General features: G+C 47.0%; 1 protein-coding gene across 4 annotated transcripts in view; it reads left to right on the top strand.

Moving 5' to 3' along the window:
- The window catches only part of ASXL1 (ASXL transcriptional regulator 1), a 136,795-nt gene that overhangs the window by 25,694 nt on the left and 98,961 nt on the right, over positions 1–12,140 (top strand). For all 4 annotated transcript variants that reach the window (XM_085619490.1, XM_085619493.1, XM_085619489.1 and 1 more), the window contains 3 exons: positions 8,940–9,103; positions 9,189–9,285; positions 10,001–10,106. In XM_085619490.1, coding sequence (XP_085475616.1) covers positions 8,940–9,103; positions 9,189–9,285; positions 10,001–10,106 — 367 coding nt within the window. The remainder of the gene's footprint in view (positions 1–8,939; positions 9,104–9,188; positions 9,286–10,000; positions 10,107–12,140) is intronic.

Genomic DNA, 12,140 nt, shown 5'->3' with positions numbered 1-12,140 from the left:
ACCCCTGAACTAGTGCCAAGCACCCCAACCCCAGTCCCTGCCCTTTAACCAGTTCATCAAGTTGAACAGATGATGTCGTTGGACGACCTTGCTATCACATTGGGCCTCTCCGTACTCTAATTCCCAGATACATTAGAGCCGTGGTCAGTCCAGTATTGGTGCACTTCTCTCTGGCGAGGTATGGCTAGTGTCCCTTCCACTAATCATTGCCACCACCTCCGCCGCTCCAACTGCACCTTGTGTGTGTGTGTGCTATTGTTTCTCTCCTTGCCCTTTTGCTGCTGGTGCCGCCTCGGCACACCCTCTGCCGCCTGGGACTCTGGCCAAAGCCCACACCCTGCTGATCCTCCATCCACTCTCCGGTCTCTTGCGGGGATTAGCAGAACTTAGTTTCCTCCGGGCTTACCACTCTGTCTGGCTGGATCAACATAGTATATTTGTAATAGAGTTGGCAGAGTTTTTTCTTGACTTCTTGGAAGGAGGCGCCTCTGCACTTTTTAAGAAAATTCTGGGAAAATGTGCACCAGCCCATTGTCAACTCTGAGGTCATCTTTGCGTCTTGCCTGTGCCAGGATGTGTTCTCTGTAGTGTAGGAGTCGCGCTATCACAGGGTGTGATAGAGCTCCTGGCGGAGGCGGCCTTGACGGGACACTGCGCGCTGGCTCGAGTGCATAGAAGGCCGATATCCCCTCTGGTGCCACCTCCATGCACAGCCAGTGCTCCAAGTAGTCTTACCATGTTGTTGCCCTACACCTTCTATGGCGGGCCCATCACTCTGATATTGTTCCTGCAGGAACAATTTTCAGGGTCCTCGGCTCAGAGCTCCAGTGTGCACACCCACCTCCTTCGCCAGGGGCAGAAGCCAGTTCTTTCAGGGGACAAAGTACTCGTAGTCGCCTCTACCTAGGTCGCCTCCTATCCAAATGTGTGTAGGCACTCCTGCTTAGTCTGCCTTACTCGGCGCTCTTGCCCGCCTTCTCAGCAGGCCGCCGCCATCTCGCATCTACTCGTGGCATTCGAGAGCAGTCGCCTTTCTCAATGGTTTGCTTTCTGGTGCGGCTTTCTTTCAGCTGGTTCCCTAGGTGCAGAGCAGGCCCTGGGTGTTTTTCAAGGCCGGCTGGGGATCTCAGGCTTTACAGGATGGAGCTGGATGTGAGCCAGCTGAGCGGAGCCCCGAGCTGTGCTGCTCACTCCATCTGCACCTCACCCGCCCCCTCTATTTCAATATGCTCTTTTGTCCAAATGAAGAAAAAGGAGGCAGAGTGAAATTAGACACTTGCTTAAGATTACACAATTTGGTCAAGTGGGGAAGCCATGATTAATCTCAGCTTTTATGGTTTCACGTTGTGCAATTCCTTTTCATTCCTGGAGTATAGAAGTCACTTCCTAGTTACACTTTACTCTCCCAAGGCAGTGATAGCAATTAGAGAAGGCTTAATTCAAGGTGCAGTAGAGGGATTGCAACTCTGATAAAGCATAACCAAAAGCTCTGCTGCCACCGTGCTTGCATCAATGCGGACCTTGGGCACAACACAGGCCTTACTTTGTGGCCCCTTGGAAAAGGTTTGTGAGTACCCATCTCTTACACCACCTGACTGCGACCTTGACCGCCGCCCTGCTAGCGTCAATGCGGCCCTCAGTCACATCGGAGACCAACTTTTATGTCACCTGGAAAAATGTTAGAGGGTACCCATGCTATAGAACATTAGGGAGTGCATCTCTGCCCCAGCAGTTGCTATCGTATTTTCTTTATAGATCTTCGTTTTAATTGTTCTTTTTACTTGCCTGTAAAATAAAGTTCTTTCATGTTTTATGAAGTGAAACTGTAAAAGTGATGTATCTTTTGTATATTGCTGCCAACCTGCAAACAAGCATTGGCATAGCCAATAGGTCTCGCCTTTGGGACCTTATATGTTTAGCCATGCAACAGTTGCATAACTAAATACTTATAAGGTCCCAAATGCGAGACCTATTGGCTATGCAAAGCGGCCGCGAAAGTGATCGCGATCACGATCAAACATCAAAGCGGCGTGTGGCCGCGAAAGTGAAAGTAATCGCGGTAAAGCGCGGCTCGCGCGTCCGCGCACATGCACTGTAGCGCTAGGCTGGCCTGGTAGCACTTTTTGGAGCCCTCTCAATAAGTCTCGCCAGACCAGCGCATGCGCTGGGTCAGGCGAGACCTAAAAAGGCATTAAGTACTTTTTAGGTCTCACCTGGCGTAGGCTTGGCAGACATTCGCAATCTCGCTGGCGAGATTTAATGAGTTTGGGGAGCTTTCACTAGCGGTGTTTAAGCCCTGCCCCTCTTTTCCATTGGCTGCATCACCGTTTATGGTAAACGGTGGCCAGCCATTGGAAAAGAGCTTCCAGTGACGTACACTTTTCTCTTTTAGAGCCGTCCCAGTTCGACTGGCTGCCCCGACTTACTGCTGGCGTAAAAGGTTTCTTATCTTTATGGGGCCAAACACATGGCCCCATAAAGATAGGAAACCTTTTAGCACAGACGGAAGTCAGGCGAGCCAGTCCAACTGGGACGGCTCTAAAAGAGAAAAGTGTACTGATGTCAAATAGCAGTTCAGTTCCAGCTGTCCCAGTTCGTGCTGGCTTCATGACTAATTTAGGGAGAAGTGCACAAAAATGCCTATTTTATCATTTACTATTCAAGTATTTTGAAAAATGCATATATTTAATTATTTATATAACAATGATTGCATGTTTACAGTATGTTAATAGTACTGCATTGATTGATAATGCCGCTCTGTTGTTTTTACACCATGTACGACTCTAAACAAAAATTGATATCAAAAGGTACAATACCTTCCGGGTGCTCAATTGATTTCTTGTACAGTGCTCGGTAAGTGCCCATATCTGGGACGTGGGCATTTGGTGCCTCCTGGCATGGCTGCGGCTGGTATGTGAGCTGCTGGGCTTCAGCCACTGCAGACGCGTTCGCTCTGCTGGGCATGGCTAGCACGCAGCACTTGGCGGAACTGGAGACGCGCAAGCAAGAAGTGCAGCGTGAGTAACAGCAGAAAGGAAACGCACGCGATGACCCATGTGGAAAACAAAATGTGGTCATGCTGAGGCTAAAAGCCAACAGCTTATCACCCTCCACCCGCATCTTCGCGCTCAAGCGTCCCTCCCCCACCACCAACAATCTGCGAGGCACTTTATAACTGTGAACCTGACCCCCCCCCCCCCCCCCCGTATGCGTGGTGAGTGAAGGCGCCCCTTCTGAAAAAGGCAATGTCTGTCCTGCAACTCAAACCTGTACGTAGAGCAAGTCTCCAAGCCCCCCCCCCCCCCCCCTCCCTTGTGTACACTGCTCAGGAGCGGCTGGATTGCAATACCACGTTCTACTATCAGGGCACATCTGCCTTCCTAGGTTATAAACAAAAATATAAAATACGAAGTATTTCGTAAAAGGGATGAGGTCAGCATTCATTCAGAGCTCCCGACTTTGGAGCTGGGAAACCATATTAGAGTGGTCGCCGTGGGCTCAAGATCCAGTGATTCGGGGCAAATCACTTAATGTCCCCGTGCCTACCAAAAATGAATGCCTCCTTGTGTAATGGTGCTCATCTGGAGCGCTCCAATACCTTCGCATCGAGTTCGCTCTATATACAACAGCAAAAAAATGCTAATTCTCGTGGATTATAATAGGTAATGAGTTTTCCAAATTTTGGATTCTATGTACTTAACCTGATTGTCAACACAATTGGAGATTAGGGTACATGGGATATCTCCGAACAAGGCTCTCCGTGACCGGACTGCAATCCCCTCCTCGTGTGTACCACGCAGCCTTGTGTCACATTCAGTGTTTATTTCAATCACGTGACCGTTCGTTACTTGAACCTCTTTCGCGGTTATCAAAAATACGTCTCTAATTTACCCAGACTCGGTTATAACTTTTTTAACAGCAGTGAGTCTCACCTGACAGCACACACAAGTTCCCGAGAATACGGAGGAAGCACTCAAAGTGCGTTTTTTTTTCTCTTCTCAAAACACTGGGAAGGAGTGATTCTGCCCAGCCCACGTGGGGTATTTTGATTCTTTTATTCTGCATTTTAAGCAGTTCATACTGCTATTTTTTGACAGTCTCACAAAATATACTATTTTGTTCCATATTTCTATACAAATTGTTTCTCTAACTTTAAAGCAATCATATAAGGATGACGTTAGTACATTTATGCTCTGTCTTCGACCCGAAGCCCCTTGATTGGAGCACTCACTGTGGAATGTTTGAATAGGGTCGCGTGTACTTGGAAGTCTTTACAAAGAACGTGTGTGGTCCCACTTGTGAGCACTTCCTATTCAGAAACTTTTCGGATTACTTTTATTTGAGGTCTCCACGATCTACCTAATATGTGTGGCAAGCAAAGCAGCCTCTACTGTTCACAGCATTTTAGTGTATGCATCCTGTATTGTTTCCGTTTGTGATGTCCTCAGAACATCTATAAAGGAAATAAAACCCCTTACAAAAAAAACAAGCATTAAAAATTCAATAGGTCTCGCCTTTTATTAAGTTAAAGCCATTTGCTTTGCTATACAGTACCATTAGCAAAGCAAATGGCTTTAACTTAATCAAAGGCAAGACCTATTGCATTTTCAATGCTTGTTCTTTTATAGAGCCATTTACATGAATACTGAATTGTGAATAGGTTGTCCACTGGTATGATGCTGCCACATTGCTAAGAGAATCACTACTTTTCCTGCTGTATGCAAGTTTCCATTTAACAGCGCTGGGAACTTCAAAGCTACAGCATCGTATGGCCTGACAGGCATGTTTGAAATGTGGAGAAGAAACTGAGCAAGAGGAGCATGGCCTACATATTCTATGGGATACATTACCCTCAAATGTTGTTATTCAGAGTATTGCAACTGACCTTAGAATTCTGTGGCAAACAAATGCACTCTGCCTCTACATGGTCATAACTCCTCAGTAGTTTGCAGTATTCTTGTAATGTACATTTGTAGTTACTTCATCATATATTTTTTGTTCCACACACATCCAGGTGTATTGGCTTTATCTGCGTACCTTTTTTAAAATTTTGTTTACCCAGTTAATGTAATTGGGAATTCCATATGTATGATTCTTAGTGATAAAGCATTTTGCCAGAGCAAAAGCTTTTGTTGCAATAATTTCTTACCGTCTTGAAATATAACTGGAATGAGATTACCTGCTATCCTGCGTGCACAAAGCCAGATTGTAAAGTGATATTGTATTGTCCAGCTGGTTAACCCGAAGAACTAAAGCAACAGATGAGGTGCGTCCTGATGGTGGTATGGAAAATACTAAATAATTGCAAAATGTTTATTTTTTATTTATTAGTACAGCGTCTTGTCGTCCACTCTTTTTCATAGGGGCTGAATAAGTACTTGTAACTCATCTAGCAACTTTCTTGTCGAACGTTTTTCATTATTTCCACAGTACTACTCCATGCAGATAAGTAGTTGAAAAAGTGTGAACCATTTCCATTGTTAAATGGATCCTAGCCGTCAGACTCCTTTTGTATACTCTGGTGGTTTGAGGCAAAATGTCTACTATTTAGCTTAAAACTGCAAGCATGTTAATGATTTTTTTTTCTAGCACTTAGTGGTTAGGCAACTCAAGGTTGGAGGGCTGTGGCTCGTATAAGACTTGTATCTTTCCTGAACAGGCAGATGGCCTGTCACAGTTGATAACTAGTGTACAAGGCTAATTTTCTGCAGAGCTGTGTGTTTGGATCCTTCAGGTGGATAGTGTCCTCTTTACCAATCTGAAATTCGAGTATCTGAAAGAAACACGTTAGTGATAGATTCCTTACCTTAGAATATCCCCAGGCGTCAGACTGGATCTGGAATGTTTTTCGTCAGCAGTACCCCTGCGCGTCGGTAGGTGGCATCGTGCGGCTCTGCGTCCATTGCTGGTGTCATAAGCGCCGAGATTACGTCACGGAGACTACTTAGGTGTCACCCATGCATGCTGACGTCAGTTCTTTCTTTTTCCGCGCCATTCAGCGCAGATCCGGTTAAAGCACGTGCCCTAGTCTCTTTTTGACTAACTTTTTGAGACTTTTGTCTCTCCTTCTTTTGAGTCTTTGACTCCTGGTGCCACGTAGGGATGCCTGCGTTTAAGTCCTGTGGGGCCTGTTGCCGTACGATGTCGGTGGCCGACCCCCATGGCATCCGTCTCTACTGTCTGGAGCGCGACCATGACTCATGTTCCGACTGTCTGGCCATGGCTCCGAAGGCTTTGCGGTAATGGTCCCGAAAGCTGCTGGAGGCCAGGCAATCGTCTCCGTGCCGTTCGAGGTCCAGGGGTCGCTCGAGGTCCGACCGCGGAGCCATCATCATCGCTCCTCTGGGTCAAAGTCTTCACCCACGGAATCGGGTAAGACGTCACAAGAAAAGTTGAAGAAATGTGTTCGCTCTCCGCCTTTTGGAGCTTCGGGTGATCCGTCTTGCACTGAAGGCATTCCTTCCCTCTGTCCGGGGAAGTGTAGTGCAGGTGTTCACGGACAACACCACCGCCATGTGGTATTGCAACAAACAGGGCGGGGTGGGGTTGTGGACCCTATGTCGGGAGGCTCTGCGCCTCTGGACATTGCTGGAACATCAAGGCATTACCTTGGTGGTTCAACACCTGGCAGGTTCTCTGAACGCCAGGACGGACGAACTCAGCCGCCGGTGCTTGATGGATCACGAATGGCCTCTGCACTCCGACGTGGCGCAAGGTCTCTTTCTGCAGTGGGGAGAGCCTTGGTTAGATTTATTAGCCACTGAAGAGAACACGTAATGTCATCAGTTCTGCGCTTTGGAATTTCCAAGGCGGCATCCGCTTGGGGACGCTTTACGTCGCGAGTGGAGTTGCCGTCTGTTGTACACCTTTCCGCCAATACCACTTGCCCCCAGAGTGCTGAAGATTCGGCGCGACCGGACCAAAGTCATCCCTGTGGCTCCGGATTGGCTCCGGATTGGGCACGAAGATACTGGTATCCCGAGCTACTCAGCATGGCGATCGATCCCTCAATCCGACTGCCTCTTCAGGAGGATCTTCTGTCGCAGCAGCAGGGGACGGTCCTCCACCCAAACCTGTCCAGCCTCCACCTCCATGCGTGGAGATTGTGCGGCGACAGTTAACAGCTTTTGATCTTCCTCCCGAAGTCTGTGCTGTCATTCTGGCAGCCAGGCGTCCCTCCACTAAGACTGTGTACGCCTGCAGGTGAAACAAAGTCTGTGGATCCACTTTCTGCCCCTCTTTCTGAGGTCCTTCTGTTCCTACTATCCTTGGCCCAGCAGGGCTCTGCTCTGTGCACTATCAAAGGTTATCTTTCGGCCATCTCCGCCTTTCCAAGGTTTCCATATCAGCCTTGTTAACAGTTTCCTGAAAGGCATTACACACACGTTTCCTCCCGTGCCTTTCATAATGCCTCAATGGGACTTGAATCTTGTTTTGACCTATCTGATGTGCGCTCCTTTTGAGCCCCTTCATAACTGTCCTTTACGTCTTCTCACTCTAAAGACTGCTTTCCTGGTAGCTATCACCTCTGCCAGAAGAGTGAGTGAGCTCCAGGCTCTTTCTTCTAAACCTCCTTTCCTTTCTGTTCATCCGGACAAGGTAGTTTTAAGGACCCGTCCTTCTTTCTTGCCAAAGGTTGTCACGCCCTTCCACATCGGGCAAACCATCACTTTGCCCACCTTCTTTCTGCATCCTTCAAAAGTGGAAGAGAGGCTCCACCGTATGGACCCATAACGTGCTCTCTCGTTCTATCCGAAGCGCACACAACAGTTCCGAGTGGATGACCAGCTCTTTGTTGGCTACTTGGGCGCCAAAAAAGGTTGGGCCGTGCACAAACGAACCATCTCTCGGTGGGTCGTTCTGTACATCAAAGCGTTTTACTCACTGGCTAGGAAGGAGCCTCCTGTGGGGCTGCGTGCCCATTCTACCAGGGCGACAGCGGCCACTACTGCCTTGGGACGCGGCGTTCCCTTGCAAGATATTTGTCAGGCAGCTACGTGGGCTTCGCTGCACACGTTTACCAAGCACTACTGCCTTGACAGCCAAGTCCGGAGAGACGACTTCTTTGGCCGTTCTGTTTTCTGCGACTTTCTGATGTAATCTTATTCGCAGACCCTCCACCGGGGTTGGTATTGCTGGGGTACCTATTCTAAGGTAAGGAATCTATCACTAACGTGTCTCTTTCGGATGCACAAGTTACTACTTGTGTAACGAATGATATAACTGTAAAAGACATTAGTTAGTGATAGATTCCTTACCGCCCCACCCATCCTCCCTGTTCTGCGAACTGATTTCGAGGGTTAAGGTCATCTCTTTCAAGGCCCTAGTTTCATGGCACCAGTGGTCAGTTTCTTGCATGGCGCTGCGTTCCTGGCGCGGAAAGTCTTGTACAGAACTGACGTCAGCGCGCATGGGTGGCGCCTAAGAAGTCTCCGTGACGTCCTCTCTGCGCTTACGATGCCAGCGACGGGCGCACAACAACACCTACCGACGTGCAGGCGTACTGCTGACAAAACTTTCCGGATCCCGTCTGACGCCTGGGAATATTCTAAGGTAAGGAATCTATCACTAACTAATGTCTCTTACAGATGGATCATTACACAAGTAGTAACTTGTGCGTCAGCCCTCCACTAGGTAAAAAAAACCATGGCCACGCTTGAGGGATGGGTACAGCAATTGCTATCCTCTGTCATTTCTAAGTGGAATTTTCAGATCTGCTATAAGAATTTGTGCCTGCTTTCTGTGTGCACCATTTGTATGTAAACATATCTGCAAATTCTCAGGTGGCTTTAGTGGTTCTCATCTTGTATAATAATCTACACTGTTATGTTGCAGTGGCTGAGTATGGGAGTTTCATTTTGCCATGTCTTAACCGCCAAGCTTCTTCTTGACCTAGCCCAGTACATGGTATTGTTTTGATATGTTTGTTTTTCTTGTAGATCCAGCAAAGCGAAACAGAGCTGAAGAGATAGATTGTGAAACACCCGGTTCTATTCTTGTAAACACAAATCTCCGTGCATTAATTAATCTGCGGACCTTCAATGCACTACCTCATCATTTCCAGCAGAAGCTACTGGCGCTTCTTCCTGAGGTGGACAGACAGGTAGACATTAGCTGGAACATGCTCCTTGTCAAGTCACTTGTTTTCTTAAAATTATTCTCATGCTCTTTATTTTTCTTTTCTCTAGGTTGTAACTGATGGTCAGGTGCGAATTAGCAGTACTGCGTTGAACAACGAGTTCTTTGCCCATGCTGCCCAGAGCTGGCGTGAGCGCTTGGCAGATGGTATGCATGTTTCCATTGCTTTGAGGATTGAAGTTCTGCCCCATTTAACTTGACGTGTTCTTATATAACAGTACCTAGGTGTGAGACGGAAATCTATTGTTAGGGACTCAGCAGTCTTTATTTGCAAGGCTGTGGTCTGTAATGGGTATGCTTAGGATGGCACTGTATTATTATGATGTTTAACGGTTCAAATGTAGCAGAGATGCATGAATGGTGCTTCATGGGTGCTGTCTTTTGTGTGGTATAAGTGTGTGATTGGCTTGTATCATTGGGACCTTGTAAACGTTAGATATGCTTGTTTCTTGTGAAAATGGCCAGTTTTAACAAACATAGGTTTCGTCTGTGTCAGGTATTTGACTTAACCCTAATGTCTTGCAGAAACAATACGACAAAAATTAAGTCCACTATTGTACTTTCTCAAGACAATATGGGTTCTGTATGAAGCAGAGGAATGGGGTTGTGGCTTTTTTTGGTTCGAGCATGGCAGTCTGATTGTAGCAGGGAAATGCAGGTACAACCTCCAGTGGGTGGGTGAAAGACATGCCCCTTTTTTTATTGTGTATTGTCTAAATTAACACTGTTGTGCTACAAAGCATCCTACTACTGAGTCTACTACGCATAGAAAATCTTCTTTTCCATCTACAATAGAATGTTTAATGTGAGCCCTTGCTAGATGTAGCTACATTCTTGACGTTTGGTTTATATACCCTGTAAGGTGAGTTCACTCCCGAAATGCAGACTCGCATAAGACAGGAAGTAGAGAAGGAGAAGAAGGTAGAACAGTGGAAGGAACATTTCTTTGAAGACTATTATGGACAAAGGTGAGAAACTATCCTCTTTGTAGTACAAAATAAATTTTGGTGTGGGTTTAATAGTTCTGGAATTCTGTGTATGGTCCCTGTGAATCAGTGTTGACCTGGTGTACTGTCTCCTTATTTTAGGTATGAGTTTCTTTCACATTCAGAGATGCCTGTAACATGGTTAGATTGCTATGCATTGGCCTGCATATGCATTGCTGTTTTCTAATGCATTTTTTCTGAAGCTATGCTGGCTTCTACAAGATTTACTGTAGTCGACTCTTGTATAATGTACAAGTCACTCTTGGACCTGATGTCATCCACAGATATTGTCGATACCCCTTTGCAGAATCTGTCAGTCCTGCTGCAGGAACTAGACCACCAATGGAAGCAAATAACTGGCTCCTGGAATGACTCAATCCAGTGCCCTTTTATCTTCAGTGTACTGAGGAAGTGGGAAAGAGAATCACTGTTCCCTTATCCTTATGACATGTCCCACCTGTTGTGCAAGAATGATGTATTGAGGCTATCCACCCAACCACCCATCATTCTTGCAGAGTATTCAGCACACACTACTTCCCAGGCACAATGTAGAGGTACTCCCTCACAATCTCTGGTCTCTCAGCTTGACAGACTAGTACACGACCCACTGGAGTTTATCCATTTGGACATCCCAGCTAACTGCAGTGTCTTTCCAGTACAGGCATGTGCACCAGTAAACATGAGAACTTAAAAGGCCAAATGGAAGCACTTCTACACATGGTGGAAAGACAGGGGCTGTAATCCAGACACCATTCAGACCATCAAATTCTTCGATACTTAGTGCACCAGGCACTACCTTATCCTGGTTTTCACAAAGAATCATAAAGCTATTTATGGAAAGACATTTTAGGGTTTCCCCTCCTGCGTAGCTTGCGTGGATCACCAAATGTTTTTTTTACCCAGAATCCCCTGCAAACTTACAATTTTTAGCTTTAAAAAAAATCACATTTTCCTCACATTGTGTGGTAAAATTGTGGGATCACAAGGCCGGCACGAATTTCCCGGTGGTTCTCTTGGACTCTGGTGCAGAGGTGGTTGACTCTGCGGTTCCACAGGCAGAGCTTTGGTCTTTAAACTTGGTTTTCTTCTGGACAAGTCCACGGGAGATCAGGAGTCTTTTTAGAAGGCAGGCAGTCTCCAAGGGGTCTGTAAATTGCTGGGCTGTGGGATGAGTCGCTATTCTGTAGCAGGGCCTTTGAGGGCTGCAGACTGGCTGGTAGGGCTGGAGCAAACAGTTGGTGTCTTATGTCTTCGCTGCTGTATGACTCTTCTTCGTCCCCTTTTCCGAAGGTCGACAGTAATCTGAGGATTAAGGTTCAGGGTTGCCCCTAAATACTCAATTTAGGGGTGTTCGTGTTTAGAAGGTAGTAGCCAATGGGCAACTTACCTTTAGGATGACTACATTCTTTGTATGTCCACTCCCTCTGGAGAGGGAGCATACACCTAACACTATTGGCTAGAATCCTCCGAAACAATATAGAGGATTTTCAAAGGAGGTCATTTCAGTTCATGGCACCTAAGGGTTTGTCCTGGCTGAGAACGGACACACCTCTCGTTTACTAATTTTCCCTCCGACCTTGCTGCCAAAAGTGGGGCTTGGTTAGGGGTGTGCAGGCACCTCCACTCGCTGGAGAGGCCCTTGTCAACCTAATAAAAGGCAGGAAGCCTTTGAGGCTCACCGCTATTCTATGCTGTCCTACGTGGGGGTAGGTGTGAAACAGCTCCACCAAGAGTAGGCCTTGTTTCTGACCCTCGAGAGCAAAAGGCTCCCACCTCAGGGAGTCAGAAACATGTCTAGAGGTGATAGGCTGTTGCAGACCAGTCAGGCACCCGCTAGTGGCTTGGTTGGTTTGCAGGGGGCACCTCTGAAGTGCCCTCTAAGTGCATTTATTAATGTATCCAACACTGGCATCCGTGTGGACTTAATAATCTTAGACGTTTGGTTCCAGACATCTTGGAGTTCGGTGAAGCCATCCTGGAGCTCTGGGACTTGTAATGTCAAGGTCCCAGCCCATG

This window comes from Triturus cristatus, chromosome 7 (assembly GCF_964204655.1).
Source record: "Triturus cristatus chromosome 7, aTriCri1.1, whole genome shotgun sequence".
Taxonomy (NCBI): domain Eukaryota; kingdom Metazoa; phylum Chordata; class Amphibia; order Caudata; family Salamandridae; genus Triturus; species Triturus cristatus.
The sequence above is the reverse complement of the archived record's forward strand: the minus strand, read 5'-3'. Positions and strand labels throughout refer to the sequence as shown.